This window comes from Polyodon spathula, chromosome 1 (genome assembly GCF_017654505.1).
Source record: "Polyodon spathula isolate WHYD16114869_AA chromosome 1, ASM1765450v1, whole genome shotgun sequence".
Lineage (NCBI taxonomy): Eukaryota > Metazoa > Chordata > Actinopteri > Acipenseriformes > Polyodontidae > Polyodon > Polyodon spathula.
This window is the reverse complement of record NC_054534.1, coordinates 109,690,161-109,707,805: the sequence shown is the minus strand read 5'-3', so window position 1 is coordinate 109,707,805 and position 17,645 is coordinate 109,690,161. Positions and strand designations below refer to the sequence as shown.

At 43.8% G+C, this 17,645-nt stretch overlaps 1 protein-coding gene across 1 annotated transcript; it reads left to right on the top strand.

Annotated features, from left to right (window-relative positions):
* Positions 1–5,299: 5,299 nt before the first annotated feature.
* Positions 5,300–15,603, top strand: LOC121314013 (protein TEX261). The gene is made up of 6 exons (XM_041246816.1): positions 5,300–5,462; positions 7,272–7,351; positions 10,570–10,723; positions 10,848–10,915; positions 11,978–12,080; positions 12,540–15,603. Exons 1-6 carry the CDS (start codon positions 5,393–5,395, stop codon positions 12,653–12,655), a joined length of 591 nt encoding a protein of 196 aa, XP_041102750.1. The 5' UTR covers positions 5,300–5,392; the 3' UTR covers positions 12,656–15,603.
* The last annotated feature ends 2,042 nt before the right edge of the window (positions 15,604–17,645 follow it).

Genomic DNA, 17,645 nt, shown 5'->3' with positions numbered 1-17,645 from the left:
GTTTCACCCTTCCATTCACCATTATAAATCCCAAATATTCCGTCTCTGTATTGGCAAATGCACATTTTCGCAAGCTAGCTGTCAGCCGGGCTGCCCTTAGAGACTGAAGGATGGCTGTGATCCTAGCCAAATGCTCTCGCCATGTCGAGCTGTAAATAACCACATTTAAAATGTGTTTTTAGCTCTAGAACTGCGGGTTAATGGGATCTGCCAGTATCCCTTTGTCAGGTCCAGAGTGGAGATAAACCTAGTCATTCCCAGTCTATCGAGAAGCGCGTCAACCGGATGCATGGGGTAGGCATCGAACTTGGCAATAGCATTTATCTTGCAGAAATCAAAGCAGAAGCGGTTGGTGTCATCTTTTTTGGCCACTATTACAATCGGACTGCACCACTCGCTCCTGGAAGGCTCAATCACTCCAAGTACGAGCATCGCCCATACCTCATTTCTAACATCACTTTGTTGACTTTTTGGGATCCGGTAAGGTCTCTCTCACACCATAACACCCGGGGGGAGAAATAATGGTCTATTCAACAAGGTTAGTTCTACCGGCACGTCAGAAAAACATCACTGAGCTTCTCAATTAACATGCGCAGCTCTCATTGCTGATCAAGAAGTAACTGCTCCCCAGTCGAAATGTCTTTAGCGTTAGAGGTCTCTAGACCCGAGCCTAAATCATCCTCTACTTCGCCTGGGGCTATAAATAAAGCCTCCCTTGCCTGCCAGGGCTTTAATAAATGTATGTGATCAATTTCTCTGTTATTACGGCTATCAGGCTGTCTAATTTCATAATTCACCTTTCCTATTGCCCCTGCCATTTAGCACATAGTTTCGATTCTGAGGAGGGAAGCAGCAGCATTATCTTGTCTCTAGGTCGAAAGGTTCGAATTCGTGCATTCTGCTGTTGCCGGTGCTGAGCCAATTTGAGGTTCTCCTGGGCCAAATGACCAACCAAATCCAGGCGATCTCTGAGTAGGCGCACATGCTGCACTACATTTTTGAACAAGCCTTTGTGCTCCTCCCACCCCTCTCGACCCCTCTCGCACTCGACCCGGTGCTACTCGCTGGCAGTCTGGGCATATGGCTACATATTTCGACACATCAGTATGAAGTCCTACCCAATAATATCGAGCCAATATTTGTTCCCTTGTTTTGTGAACTCCGAGGTGCCTGCAAAAGGGATATCATGCACCAGCCTCATAACCTCGGGTCGACAAAACAGGAGGAACTTAGCTTCAATAGACCGGACCTGTCCCCAAGCGTGCACTAGTGAGGGGTTGTTATTTTGGCCCCAAATTATATTTGCGCTTGAGTGCCACATGTCCGGTATATTGAGAGGGGCTAGAGTAACATCTGCCCTAGATGGCCCAGTAACCTCGCCCTCTCGGTCACACTGCGTCCTGACCCCCTTTGACTGGCGTTTGTTATCATTGGAGCATTCTCCCACCGAACCCCAGCCTTGTCTCATTAATGCTACCTCCCATTTTCTTATCGGTCTCTCTTTATTTGTTTTTTCTTGGACAAAAAGGGAGGAAAACATTTCAGTTTGAAAGGGAAAAATATTACAAGATGTTTCCCTTTCTTTTCTGCCACATTTACAGATGTGGTCAACTGCTATTAATTGCCTTATAGTTTGTCCAGTCTCAGCCCAGAATTAGTGGGTGTAGTAGCCTTTCCGCCATCCCAACTACTAGGTGACATTTTATCAGTCCTACCGATAAGTATGCTTTGCCCGTGGGATATGTTGTCATGTCTCCATGGATACAGGAGATAGCCACCTGACCTTGTGGCTGCCAAAACACACCACCCAAGAGAGCTGTCCGAATTAAGGTCTGCTCACACACTATGTCCACTAATGTGTGGGTTTTCACATTTCTCAAAACCACATCAACAATACAAGACCCCCCCTGACCATTTTCCCCTCGCTTACCTGCTTCTGATGCCCAATTGCACATCATCACGTCACACTCCATCACAGATGGGCATGACTTGGCCTGGTATCCCGGCTGTTGGCATGTAAAGCAGGTAGGGGGGAAGGAGGGAGCAGAGGTTAAATGTCTGTTCCTTTGCTAGTATGGCAAAGGGGCAGGGTCAGCAACTCTACCCCAGCTGGGGGTCAACCTTGGCCTCCATGGAGTGGTGGCATGGTTTCCCATTGGGGTTGGTGGTCAAGAAGGTCTCGGACCCAGTCCCGGTGATGGTGGAGCGGAGAGAGGAGGTGGTACTCGGCTGCTCTCTTGTGCTGGAGTGGTGAGTAGGTCTGGGTAGAAACCAGGGAGTCTTCAAAATCCTCAGCGAGTTTCATTGTCTTTTCTAGGATGTCGCGGTTGTGGCGCTGTATCCACGTTTGTGTATTGGCACCGACCACATGGCAAAATTGCTCAACCACAATAGCCTCTCCCATCTGTAGGCTTGTTTTCTGGGCGGGGTTGAGCCAGTGCACCATGTGATCACCCAATTTTTGTGCAACAACCCTGGGGCGTGTTTCCGGGGACCTCTTGTACTCCTGGAGCCGTCCTCTGTGTGTTTCCTCTGTGCGTTCCCCCCGTGATGTTCAAACAGCGCAGAATGGCTTGCTTTACTAGGTCCTACTGATCGGCTTCTGTGTCTATCAAGGCCTCGTAGGCTGCCTGAGCCTCCCTGATCAGGCAGGGTTCTGTTCTGGATTGCTCAGAACTTCTTGGGCTATGATGTGGTGGTAGAAATCCGATCAAAAGCAACCAGGTAAGCCTTTGGGTCGTCCTCCACCACCACCTTTTGTGCCCTTGCCTCTGGGGCCGTCATCACAGGTCCTGCTGGCACCGTGGACGGTAGCGCCAGCCTGATCCTCTCGATCAGTGCCATGTACCGCTCCTCACTCCGTCTTTCCGCAACCTCCCGTCTGCTGTCCAGCGCTGCAAGTGAAGCATAATCCATCCCATGTTCTGACACCACGTGTGGCAAAGTGGTTAACAGTGTGCAGGTGCAGGTGATCAGTAAACAGACAGACAATTATAATCCAGGTACAATGTTGTTTAATGATTTGTAATTCCAGAGCTTGACGGCAAAACAAACGGTAAACAATAAATGATGCTAAGTAATACAGCGGTGTGTATTACTTTATTTATCACCCCCAGGTTTGTCCCAAAATAATAGTCTAGTTCTTTATACACCTCAGGATCGTGTTAGCTGTCTAATCACAATAAACAAACAGTTTTTAGACAGAACAGTACAAACAAACAAAACACTCACGTTTTCACCAGCCTCCTTTTAGATTTGTTCTAACCATTCACAAAGGCACAGATCACCTCACTACGTCCCCTTTATATTGTATACCGTCAACCATGACCCCTTGGTTAACGAGCACACCCACTCCTCCAATCCGTGGATGCCACACAGTTAACCTCCTGGGTCAATGATTGCTCAGTCCCCTTTCTAGAGGGCCGATTTCCGCCTTACCTTGGGAATGAACTGTCAGGTCATATAGTCTATAGTCTATGGTACTCTGTTCCCTTTACTCAGCACACACAGATCGGGAAGGAGATCTAACACCAAAAATCATTCGATCTCTGTCACATTTCCACAAACACATGTGTGCGTGTGCATGTGTGCGTGTGTGTATGTATTGGAAAGATAACCAGACAAACAAGTAGCTAATGCGCAGCGTAATTCAAATGTGCGCAACAACACGTGAATTCATTTCTCTTGTTAAATGTTTTTTTCTTCATGGCAGCGCATGAAACTCTCACAATATTCAGAGTCATTCTTTTCATACTTAGTAAGCAGACACGGACATGTAAATACCCCACCCCCCCCCCCCTCCCCCCCCAGTGGCTGAGTTGAGTAATCTGCATTGCTACGGCTGACTTTTTTTTTTTTTTTCCTAAATCAGAACTGCATAGCAACGCATTTCCTGAAAAGTACAGCAAACAGGTCATGAGGAAACTGTCATGACTTGTGCAGGTAAACACCACCAACGAGGGGTGCTCCCACTCTGGCATTGTCAGACTATTATATTATCTCTTCATATTGTAAAACTTGCTACACTTGTAGAATCCCTTTGTGACAGGTGTGAGAGGTGTGGTGACTAGACTGACAGACCAGACAGTGATTTCTCCCAAAAACATCCATGTCTATTAAATGTAAACAAAAAGAACCACCCCTCTACTAGCAATGGTATCGGGGGAACATGGCTGGTGTGCAGACCAAAAACAAAACAAATGTTATTTGATAATCCCCACTCCTCAGCCACACGACACGAAAGTGTGCTCTTCAATCCACATGGGGGCGCTGGTGTCGTGAGGTGAGGGTAGTGCTCTGGTGATGTGGGCTGGCTCCGTGGCTGCAGCCCCTGGCTTCTTACTCCTCCTCTAAAACACAAAACAAAACAGCACATAACAAAAGAAAACAAACCGCTACGGCTGGAGGTTACGTTCTCAGCGCAAGGCGGCGTACTGACGTAGCTGCTTCCCCTTTGTGCCCACAAGCTCCTCCCTGCAATCAACCCATCACCATGGTTTCTCCAATAGAGGGCCGTCCCATTGCAGCTGATTGCAATAGTGGATGGTTTCCACCCACCATCAAGGTTGTCCATCTAGGAGGCAGCGCACCACTATCCTTTCACAGCGCCCCTTCTGGTTGGGAGGGAGATTTACAACATTGATGCTTTCTCTCTTTATCATACCCTTATAAAAGTTTACACTGTACTTTTGCAGTTTTCACATGCTTTTCCCATGTCTACACATTGCATTTCCCATAGTTTACCCAGGTTTTACCAATATGCTTTGCCATACTTCTCTGGGCTTTGCATGCTTTACCATGCTTTCATTGTGCTTCTTACACTTTTCTATGATTTTACTTTGGGAAACTTGTGTAAGGGATGACTTACTGTGTTGAGAAAGTTTACACACGAGAGGAGGCCATACGGCCCATCTTGCTCGTACTCGGTGTGTTCATCGTGTCATGTTCCCATTCCCGCCCCCCACTTTCCTCTCACAACAGCACTCTCTGTCACTCTTGCTCTCCTCAGCCCCTCTTCTGAAGCAGGACAGTCTCTTTCTCTCTGTCTCCCCATCCCCGCCTTGCTGTGTCTCTGCGGAGCGGGGTCAAGGTGTGGTCAGTGCGCATAGCCGGGTCACATTGTCACTTTGAGCTGGAGACTGTGGCAGGGTGCATTAGCACTGAACTGCTTCAGTGAGCACTGGAGAGGCTCTTACAGAAGCCACGATTTGTATTTATTTATTGGACCACACCGACATCCTAGCCTGCAGGTGTCGCCGTCGTTTTCAAGGAGTATTTCAATCCACCTTTTGCAGCGCATTGTCTTCGCTCTTGCCTCCGGTTCTGGGTGGGAGGAACGTTGTTCTATTTCATTATATTTTAACACAATTTTTTTAATAGTTTTATATAAGAAATGTGGTTTATGTATTTGCTCAGTTGGCTGTCCCTGGTGATACAAATCACATTTGTCACATTAGCAATTGGTGAGTTGATTGCAATTACATTTCTTTAAAAAGAGAAAAATCAAAGTGCAATCTGTCCACTGTCGCTCCGCTCGTTTTCTGTGCGGCCTCGGTAGTTCTTGGTGATGAATGCCGAGTTTGAGTGAGTGCACGGGTATAAGGTCTAATCGAGGTGCGGTGGCGCGGAAGGGAGTGGACATTTGTGTTGCAAGTATAAAAGCTATCTTTTGAATTTATTATTATTTTGGGTCAAATCAAGTGGAATCGGTAAATAAAAATGTAAGGAGACTAGAATGTGTAAAATGTGTCGTAGATGCATCCTTCTGGGGCTTAAACAATAAAGTATATTTGCACGACAGAATCTTTTATGTGGTTTAAAAAGAATGCAATTAGACTGGATTGTATCGTTTCTATTTAACTGTTCTGCACGTGTAAAACTTCCCTTACCTATAGAAAATCATATAGTAAATTTATCAAGACCTATAGAATATCCTATAGGATTTCTCTAAAACCTTTTTAGTCCCATATAATGTCCTATAGTACCACTACGGGATCCTATAGGACATTTCCCTAAGGGTTATCAATTAGCAGCCTGTCCACGTACACACGCACCAATGTGAGCACGTAATCCGATTGTTCTCCCGACCCAGAGATGATGTTGATAATAATAATAACCATAACCTTGTATGTTACATTTCTCTATTGCACGCTTTTTTCTATTTGCCATTGATTTATACAGTTAATGTGTTGGCCCTTCAATCAGTCCATAGTTATTATTTGTAACTTACTGTGTGTGTCGTTTTTCAGGGAGGATGACTAAAAAAATCAACAGCTTTGAATTTTTTTTTTTTTTATTATATATTATTATTATTATTATTATTATTATTATTATTATCTATTATAATAATTCACGCACCAATTAGAGACGGATCATAGATATGAGTTCTTTCTCAGTTCCAGTTTAAGGCATTTTATATTTTTGTAATTTTTCATACGGTAACTTTGTGACCTTAGCCCTGTCGTTCGGTTTTAATAATAACTGCACTAGCCCATGCGTTATAGGGTTCCACTTTTGCGTAATAGGTTGTTGCAAATACGTAGATGCTCATAAAATGCGGTTTATTGCAAAAACAATATCATTATAATCCTTGAACGATGCAGCAAATAACTAACTCGTTCCTGTTATATTAGGGCAAATATTAATGCTTGCTCATGATCATGTTCAACAAACTTTACATTAGCAGCCGCGCTGTGTATTTCACATGTCAAACTCTCATGACCTTTAATTGTTGTCATACATTGTTTTATTAAAATTATAATGTTAATAAGACTTCCACAATAATTTCTGCCAAAAAATCTACAAGTCAAAGCGATTGAAAAACTTGAAATAGTTAATATACTGTGTCTATTGATTCTGTGTACAGAGGGTTCCTTTCACCCAATATAATTGTATGTACTTAGACATAAAGCATTCCACCAATAAACAAAACCCTAGGCAGGCTTTCTCATCTCCTGATAGGGTTCTTATGCACAATAATGAATGCTGAGATTAAAAGCTTTTTCTGGGCTCCCTGATAATAGAACATATTCAGATATTATACATGTTCACATAAAACTTCCTGTAAACAGTACCAGTGACAGTGTGAAACACACGTTTTTACTTTTAACTGCATTGGAATGAACTGGTAATAATGTGAGATTGCTTTTGCCTGGCATGTGTGCAATGCTTATGAAGGGATAGAAACTGGCTGTAGTCCTGCAGCCAGACCTTAGTGTGGGACGCCCTAAACGACCACAGAGATCCGTTATAACTACTCTCCTCTTTCACAGCGGCAGGTCTGTACTACCTGGCAGAGCTAATAGAGGAATACACTGTAGCAACCAGCAGAATCATCAAGTACATGATATGGGTAAGTTACCAGAACCAGAGACACTTTAACTATAATGCTTCCTTTAAATATAATGCCGGTCTGGGTGAGGTGTGGCTGGAGGGTGTTTCCACAGTCTCTCCCCAGGTATAGCTAGCTGGCCAGTCAGTTCAGCTGTACCTGGAGAGAGACAGTGGAAACACCCTCCAGCGACAACTCACCCAGACCAGCCAGCTCAGCTGTACCTGGAGAGAGACAGTGGAAACACCCTCCAGCCACACCTCACCCAGACCAGCCAGCTCAGCTGTACCTGGAGACAGACAGTGGAAACACCCTCCAGCCACACCTCACCCAGACCAGCCAGCTCAGCTGTACCTGGAGAGAGACAGTGGAAACACCCTCCAGCCACACCTCACCCAGACCAGCCAGCTCAGCTGTACCTGGAGAGAGACAGTGGAAACACCCTCCAGCCACACCTCACCCAGACCAGCCAGCTCAGCTGTACCTGGAGAGAGACAGTGGAAACACCCTCCAGCCACACCTCACCCAGACCAGCCAGCTCAGCTGTACCTGGAGAGAGACAGTGGAAACACCCTCCAGCCACACCTCACCCAGACCAGCCAGCTCAGCTGTACCTGGAGAGAGACAGTGGAAACAGGGCATAACAGGCTTTAATATCCATCGCTTTACCTCCTATAAACATTTGTAGTATTGTGACTGGTTCCTTTATCCTTGTGAATGGTTTCAGTCAAACTGAAACTCAGAAACCAGCTCTGCAGGGCTCCCCATTTAGTTAGAAACAGAATGCAGCTCAAAGGAAAGGAAACTATAAAGGAAGCAGTGGAGTCTGTAATGAATGGATGTAGTAGCTGCTATCCCTCAGTTTAAGCATGCAGTTGCAGTAATACAGCCCTGAGTTTGGACACATTGAAACCAGGCCCTCCTACTGTAGGACTGTTGTTTTTAATGTATAGTTTTGAAAAGTTGAGACTGCTCTTCCCCCCCCATTTTCTCACCAATCATTATTTAAAATGTCTAAAGTAAATTGCTAACAATTCATTAAGATTGGGTCATTTTATATGCATTCTGGGACCAAAAAATTGTCAAAGGTCAAAATTCAGAGTAATGTATTTTAGGGAGACCGATACGTTTTGCAGTACGTGTACATTGAATTTTGTTTTGTGGACTTTTGAAAGACCTCATTTTTTTTTGCATACACATCAAAGAAAAGCACAAATAATTGTCAAAAAAAATAAGAAACACGTCCTCTGTTTTAAGACTTGTATGGAAAACGAATATAGCGACCTTTCATTTTACTAGCTTTAAAACATTTCTGTTCTTTGAAACAAAACAAAAAATACAGCTGCCTCCAGTACTATTCACACCCGTCATAGACTAGAATGGGTTTTGGCAAAATAAGTGTACATTCAGTATTGGTTGCATAAGTGAATGAAAACATTAGTATTTTCAGACATTCAGTATTGGACTTCATAAAAATATATTTATCTAGCATATTTTCATGTTATTTAAAAAACTGAAGGTTCAAAATTATTCACAGCCCTAATTATTAAAATTCAATAACTGTGGATACAAATGTTTTTTGCGCTATAGAACAAGAGTCTGACAGTGTTTCATGTTTGCGTGGATTTATCCAAAAAAAAGAAAGTACCCTTTTTGTTATTGCTAAAACCAACTTTTTGTAACATTGAATCGCGGGTGTGAATAAATCTGGAGGGCACTGTAGCATGTTTTCCGGAAAAATATGAAGATATAATGAATCATATGCAGCAAAAAGCACCCGGATAAAGGTCGCTCAGTCAGCACGCCGATTTTTCTACAAGAAATCAGTTTGTAGGAATTCTGAACTGTTCTCTATGTCTGTGTGCCTCCTCTTAGTTACTCTGTGTTTTAGACGCAGTGTTAGCCCATTCAGTCCATCATGTTTGACCACTGTTTCCACTTACAGGCAGAACATTTTGTGTTGACATCGTAGCAGGATTTCTGAGAACTGCCTGCTGTAGTAGAGTGCTGGTTTTTCCCCAGTGTGTGTTTTTTTTTTTTTTTTTTTTTTTTTTTTTTTTTGCATATACGGTATATGATCGCTTGTTGTGATCAATTCAACTTCCTCTGCTGGCACATGTGTGATCGAAGACGTTTTTCTAAACGGAATGAGGTTTAAAAAACATTTAGAAGCAAACTATGTCAAAAAACACGTTATTTAGTACGCCTTTCAAATATTTAGTACACATTCTCATTTGACTTTAGTATGTGTTGTGATTCTAATACTATGCGCACTAATTTGGCCAATCAGATCACTGAAAATGAAATGAGAACTAATGAATCTAAAGAATATGGTACGTGTAATAAATTATCCAATTAAAAGTTGCTTTACATCTGTCATTCCCCTCCAGTTGGTGACGGTATATGGGTAAGTCTCATGAAAGGAGGACAGACTCTGAACCTCAGAGCCTTAGAAGGACTTTAATCTAGTGGTGACCCCACTGTAGCTAATATGTCACTTTAAATGTATTATAAATTGTGTTTTAATTAAATTATACCAAGTCACAGTTTTTGCTGCAGTGTCTCAGTTTCACTGCCAGTACTGTCTGCGTATGAACAGGTGGGCTGTAGGATGACGTCAGGCCAGAAAGGAGTACACAGAGACAGGCAGTACTGGCAGGTGAAGCCGAGACGCTGCGGCGCTCAGTGCGTTTAATGCAAAATAAAAAGTTTAAACAGAAAACGGCGCGTTGGCCAAAACAGACAAACAAAATGGACTAACACAAAACAAAAAGTGAATGAATAGACAGACAAACACGGTGAGTCAAATCAATTATTTACTTTCTTTTTTTGTTTTCTCCTTCTCCACACCCGTTCTGCACTCACGGAGCACCCTACCCCGAGTGAGTGAAACGTGCATCTATAGATACTGCTGTGCTGGGATTCAGTTACTAATAAATTATTCATTTGAATCCCAGCACATGAACTAATTTGTCCGTGATATAATTTTGGACCAGTTAATACATTTGGGATGGGGTCAGATTTGTTCCGCGGCAGAGCGCTACTTTAAACTCTGCCAATTTAGCGCTGCGGTGGTCGATCTTGATACATGCCCCCCATTATGTTTAATTGTGGAATATCTTGAATGAAACTCTTTGTAGACTGTGAAATAAGCATGCAGCCCTAATGACAGTGTACTGCAGCAGTATTATACAGGGACTGCTGTTTGTTAATGAAGGTTCTGACTTGCTGTGCTGCAGTTCTCCACGGCGGTGCTGGTCGGGCTCTACCTGTTCGAGGGATTCCCAGCAGTGATGATCGGTGTGGGGCTCTTCACAAACCTTGTCTACTTTGGCCTGCTGCAGACCTTCCCCTACATCTTGCTCACCTCGCCCAACTTCATACTATCCTGCGGTGAGTGTCTCTTAACAAAATAGTCTGTCTGTAAATGTTGATCTCATTCTGCATGTTACAAGTAGCCCATTAGGACCATCGCTTATATGGTATTGTAATGTGTGTGTGTGTCTCTCACTCACAGTGCTGGTCGTTGTCAATCACTATATGACATTCCAGTTCTTCGCAGAGGAATACTACCCTTTCTCTGAGGTAAGGAAGCTCTCTGTACAGTTACTTTATCTGCCCGTCAAACTGTCTTGCATTAATATTGTAGTAATACAGTATGCTCCCAACGTTCCATTCTTACAATCCCCTCTCGCTTCTGGAACTGCATTAATTCTTACAGTCCCCTCTCACTTCTGGAACTGCATTCATTCTTACAGTCCCCTCTCACTTCTGGAACTGCATTCATTCATACAATCCCCTCTCGCTTCTGGAACTGCATTCATTCATACAGTCCCCTCTCGCTTCTGGAACTGCATTCATTCATACAGTCCCCTCTCGCTTCTGGAACTGCATTCATTCATACAATCCCCTCTCGCTTCTGGAACTGCATTCATTCATACAGTCCCCTCTCGCTTCTGGAACTGCATTCATTCATACAGTCCCCTCTCGCTTCTGGAACTGCATTCATTCATACAGTCCCCTCTCGCTTCTGGAACTGCATTCATTCATACAGTCCCCTCTCGCTTCTGGAACTGCATTCATTCATACAGTCCCCTCTCGCTTCTGGAACTGCATTCATTCATACAGTCCCCTCTCGCTTCTGGAACTGCATTCATTCATACAGTCCCCTCTCGCTTCTGGAACTGCATTCATTCATACAGTCCCCTCTCGCTTCTGGAACTGCATTCATTCATACAATCCCCTCTCGCTTCTGGAACTGCATTCATTCATACAATCCCCTCTCGCAATCCCCTCTCGCTTCTGGAACTGCATTCATTCTTACAATCCCCTCTCGCTTCTGGAACTGCATTCATTCTTACAGCACTTAGCAGGCTGCTAACAAGTGATTTTTTTCTACCTGTTTCAAAAAACAATATTTTTAAGATGGTGATAACGTTTAGTAGAAATCCACTCTGCAGTGATTAACAGATAAATGTTATTTCTTTTTCTTATTTATTTTATGGAAGTGAATTGGATTTATCAGACTGCTGCCTAGAACTGCTGTGTGAAACTCACCCCAGACCCACACATTTAATATAATGTACGGTATCCAAGCAGAGTGTAGAGTTGGTGCTGTTTTTAAATTGTGCTCTTGTGCTGTTTCAGGTCCTGGCGTACTTCACGATCTGCCTGTGGGTAATACCCTTCTCTTTCTTCGTGTCGCTGTCAGCCGGGGAGAATGTGCTTCCTTCCACAGTGCAGCACGGGGGTAAGAGCAATGGAACCCTGTTCATGTGTCTGGGGGTGGCAGTGTGTGTGTGTGTGTTGACACACCTTGCCAGTGTACATTTCCAAACTTTCAAACACTTGACAGGCAAAGCCGAAATGTTGAAGCTACCTGAAAAAGTGCAGAATAGTTTTTTTTGGTCAAAGATGTGAATTATATTGTAAGCAAGTCACTGAGATACTTGTGACTATTGTGATAATGATTATGATGTGTTTTGAATTGAGGGATGTTCTGGGAAAGCTTTCTCACAGTTTCAGATGCACCTTATTTAATTCTGCAATACAAAATAACCCACAAACATAAAATAGGAAGAAATGATTGGTTATCAATTTTTTTTCAGGACACTCCTCAATTCAGCTCTATTTCTGAAGTTGCTTTACTGAGGTACTTGTTTATTTCTACATTAATCTGCTTACACTTTTTCTCCCCAACACCTTGCAGATGACGTGGTGTCAAACTACTTCACCAAAGGAAAGAGAGGCAAGCGCTCTGGAATACTGGTCATATTCTCATTCCTGAAAGAGGCAGTGCTGCCCAGCCGGCAGAAAATGTACTGAGAGGAGAGGAGAGGAGGGGAGGGGAGGGCAGGTATAAGAAACAAGGAAGAAAAAAAAAAAACACCACATTGCTTTTTGCACATCTGCGCTCCATGAAGAGAAGAAGAATTTAAGGGAAGGAGAAAGAAGAATAAAAAGGACCCTGGTTGTTGGCTTTGGACTTTTCCTTTTTTTTTATTTGAATAGGAATCCTGTCACTTTGAGAATCCAGAGCAGAGAGGAGTAAGGAGCAGACCCGCTGCCCACCAGTGCGTCTCCTCATGAATGATTTGGGAATAACTGTCATTGTTTCTTTAGTTTGTTTTGTATCCCTGTTCTTGCAGTCCCATGGGGGGATCTCTGCTTTACTGATGGAAATGAAAAAGCAGATCTGTTAAAAATCCGAAGGAATAGACAAGGCGCTGTTAGCAAATAATAATAAAAAAAATTCTAAAAAAGACAAACAAGGAATGAAAATTAAGTCAGTGTGTTTGTCTGTTTGGTATGAATTTATTTCTTATCTGTATTTTTTTAATATGTATTTTTTACATTCATTTTGGACCAGGGTTAGAGTCCATTCCATATCCATTTCCCATTCCCTTTCAATCAATTCCAGCACATCACTGATCAAAATTGCAATCTGCAGCATTTGGTTAAAATGAGCTTCTCACAACAGTGTCAACACATTACTTCAATTGAAAGCAGTTGAACAGTCACTGAAATTCTGTTTCTTAAATATCAATTCCAATTCCTTTTGAAGGAGTTTGAATTATGAATTGATCTTAAATTGGAATTGAAAAGCAGGAACTGATACTGTGGATGTGAGATTTGGCTTTGGCTTTGGGGTTTAGCTTCACTCTAAAGATGACAGAATGATTGGGGATTGATGGTTATAGTCTGCTAAGCCCTGCTCACTGTCACATTCTGAGTGGAGGTCCCTGGAGAAATGTCTGGATTTGTTGCTTTGGTGTCAGTGGTAGATTTGATATTACTGGAAATGTGCCACATTGGGACTGATCACAGTAAATTAATTTTACAGTTTCAGTGTTGGGTATATTAGACTTGCTTTGAAATAATGCCATCAAGCTGCGACAATGAAAGGCTGTTAACCATTAAACTAAAAGTTTTGACTCCACTAAAATATGTTTTTCAACATTTCGGGTGTCCAGTTTCCCACCTTATAGACCCACCCGTGTCTACTGTAAAATGTTTCTATCACTTGTATCTGTTAGAAAATGTTTCCCAATATGAGAGCCTCAGTAAAATCAAAGCCATTTGCAGACTTTACCCTAAAGTTGAAGTCTTCAATGAATGTAACATTCACATTGTTGGAGGGGGTACATTTTTCAAAAGTATAGCTCTGCTTTCTTTTTATTCATGAGTTTATATTACACAAATATGAACATTTGTTTTTGTTTCTTTAACAACAATCAAAATAAGCTCTAAAAAAAAACAAAAACACACCAATTGTAGTGCGCATAGTTACTTCACACATAGGGAGCCTGTGTGTAATGAAGGGTGGGCTCTGTCAAAGGTTAGAGACGCACTGGGTCTATGTTGAAGGTTGGTGAAACGCTGGCTTTGTTGAAGGTTGGTGAAACGCTGGCTCTTGTTGAAGGTTGGTGAAACGCTGGCTCTGTGTTGCAGGTTGGTGAAACGCTGGCTCTGGGTCAGGTTGGTGAAACGCTGGCTCTGAGTCAGGTTGGTGAAACACTGGCTCTGGGTCAGGTTGGTGAAACACTGGCTCTGAGTCAGGTTGGTGAAACGCTGGCTCTGGGTCAGGTTGGTGAAACACTGGCTCTGAGTCAGGTTGGTGAAACGCTGGCTCTGTGTTGAAGGTTGGTGAAACGCTGGCTCTGTGTTGAAGGTTGGTGAAACGCTGGCTCTGTTGAAGGTTGGTGAAACGCTGGCTCTGTGTTGAAGGTTGGTGAAACACTGGCTCTGGGTCAGGTTGGTGAAACACTGTCTCTGTTGAAGGTTGGTGAAACACTGGCTCTGTGTTGAAGGTTGGTGAAACACTGGCTCTGGGTCAGGTTGGTGAAACGCTGGCTCTGTTGAAGGTTGGTGAAACACTGGCTCTGGGTCAGGTTGGTGAAACGCTGGCTCTGTGTTGAAGGTTGGTGAAACGCTGTCTGTGTTGAAGGTTGGTGAAACACTGCCTCTGGGTCAGGTTGGTGAAACGCTGGCTCTGTGTTGAAGGTTGGTGAAACACTGGCTCTGTTGAAGGTTGGTGAAACGCTGGCTCTGTTGAAGGTTGGTGAAACGCTGGCTCTGTGTTGAAGGTTGGTGAAACACTGGCTCTGGGTCAGGTTGGTGAAACGCTGGCTCTGGGTCAGGTTCGTGAAACACTGTCTCTGGGTCAGGTTGGTGAAATGCTGGCTCTGTGTTGAAGGTTGGTGAAACGCTGGCTGTGTCGAACGTTGGAGAAGCAGTGCTCCAAGGCATGCATGCTTCTTCAGCATCTCCAGGGCAAGGTTTTGTCTCCTCCCCGGAGCATGTGGATCTGGACATGGCTGTCTGTCCCCTGCAGGAGGACAGGGACTCCATAAAGCCACACTGCCCTGGGCTCTCCTCAAAGAGCCTTTCCAGTCTGACCCCAGGGGGTTGGTGGGATTGGTGCTGGAAAATTAAGAGGGGGTTGAATCTTTTGTAATTTTTACAGCATTGGAAAAAAAAAAAAAAAAAAAAAGTCTTGACCTTGGTGTCCACATAGCTAGTTACACCCATGCGTGGGAGTGAGTGAGTGCTTAGATGGGACAGAGTGCTGAGTAGTATATAGGGGCTCCAGAACTCCTTCCCTGTGTGTAGAGGGTAGCACACTAGCCTGCTAAGAAAGGAGAACGGAAGGGCAAACTGAACGCTGTTCTCTGAGAAACAAATCATTTACTCGTTCTACCTGGAACTAAGTTGTTTCCTGCGTTTTATATTACTGTATTCCTTTTTTTAAAAAAAAAAAAAAAAAAAAACAAGGGCATAGCATTCTTAATCACATCCTCCTATGTGTTGTTGTGGAGACTTGCTTCGCTTAAGGGCTACAATATACCCCCCTGGCTCATATGGGTGCCCTTAGCAAAGATTAATGTTGTCATTTTAAAACTTTCCCTTGATTCTGCTATGCATATACCATAGTTTACCATGGTTTGACATGTTTTATTATCATACCTCTCTGTACTTTAGAATACTTACATGTGTTTCACCATTCTTTCACTGCACTTTTATACTTTGCTGTGCTTTTATTATGGAAAACTTGTATAATGGTACAGACGAAATCTGGATAATTCTAGACCTGGGGCGGGTATTCCTCCACAGTCACTGGATGGAGGTTTATTTGGTTAAATTAAACAATTTATAAGCGGATTGAAAACAAAGTCCATGCACAGACTTGTATGTAAAAACAATGCAGCAGCTTTAATGACTGTAAATAAATAAGTACGTTGAAGATGCACTAAATGAATGCCATGTGTGTTCTCAGTGTGTCCTGTGATCATGGAGATTAAACAGGGATGACCTGGAAAACACGTGAAACCCTGCATTGCATTTCATTTCCTTTAGCAAACCGACCCGAGCTTCCTTATTACAAACAGACACATTGACATGAAAACCGACCCGAGCTTCCTTATTACAAACAGACACATTGACATGAAAACCGACCCGAGCTTCCTTATTACAAACCGACACATTGACATGAAAACCGACCCGAGCTTCCTTTACAAACCGACACATTTACATGAAAACCGACCCGAGCTTCCTTATTACAAACCGACACATTGACATGAAAACCGACCCGAGCTTCCTTATTACAAACCGACACATTGACATGAAAACCGACCCGAGCTTCCTTATTACAAACCGACACATTGACATGAAAACCGACCCGAGCTTCCTTATTACAAACCGACACATTTACATGAAAACCGACCCGAGCTTCCTTATTACAAACCGACACATTGACATGAAAACCGACCCGAGCTTCCTTATTACAAACCGACACATTGACATGAAAAGCGACCCGAGCTTCCTTATTACAAACAGACACATTGACATGAAAACCGACCCGAGCTTCCTTATTACAAACCGACACGTTGACATGAAAACCGACCCGAGCTTCCTTATTACAAACCGACACGTTGACATGAAAACCGACCCGAGCTTCCTTATTACAAACCGACACATTTACATGAAAACCGACCTGAGCTTCCTTGTTACAAACCAACACGTTGACATGAAAACCGACCCGAGCTTCCTTAATACAAACCGACACATTTACATGAAAACCGACCCGAGCTTCCTTATTACAAACCGACACATTTACATGAAAACCGACCCGAGCTTCCTTATTACAAACCGACACGTTGACATGAAAACCGACCCGAGCTTCCTTACAAACCGACACGTTGACATGAAAACCGACCCGAGCTTCCTTATTACAAACCGACACATGAAAACCGACCCGAGCTTCCTCTTGACACACTGCTGCACATGAAAACTCTATGAAAACCGACCCGAGCTTCCTTATTACCGCTCACACTGCTGCACACCTGGCTTGGGTTTCTCTCTGCAGGTTTAGCAGGAGCATGACCACTCACACTGCTGCACACCTGGCTTGGGTTTCTCTCTGCAGGTTTAGCAGGAGTCTGACCGCTCACACTGCTGCACACCTGGCTTGGGTTTCTCTCTGCAGGTTTAGCAGGAGCCTGACCGCTCACACTGCTGCACACCTGGCTTGGGTTTCTCTCTGCAGGTTTAGCAGGAGCCTGACCGCTCACACTGCTGCACACCTGGCTTGGGTTTCTCTCTGCAGGTTTAGCAGGAGCCTGACCGCTCACACTGCTGCACACCTGGCTTGGGTTTCTCTCTGCAGGTTTAGCAGGAGTCTGACCGCTCACACTGCTGCACACCTGGCTTGGGTTTCTCTCTGCAGGTTTAGCAGGAGTCTGACCGCTCACACTGCTGCACACCTGGCTTGGGTTTCTCTCTGCAGGTTTAGCAGGAGCCTGACCGCTCACACTGC

Coding starts and splice junctions, on each gene's coding strand:
- LOC121314013 (XM_041246816.1), top strand. CDS start 5,393: ATGTGGTTTATGTATTTGCTCAGTTGGCTGTCCCTGGTGATACAAATC. Junction 10,916..11,977: donor AATACTACCCTTTCTCTGAG/GTAAGGAAGCTC, acceptor GTGCTGTTTCAG/GTCCTGGCGTACTTCACGAT. Junction 12,081..12,539: donor TTCCACAGTGCAGCACGGGG/GTAAGAGCAATG, acceptor AACACCTTGCAG/ATGACGTGGTGTCAAACTAC.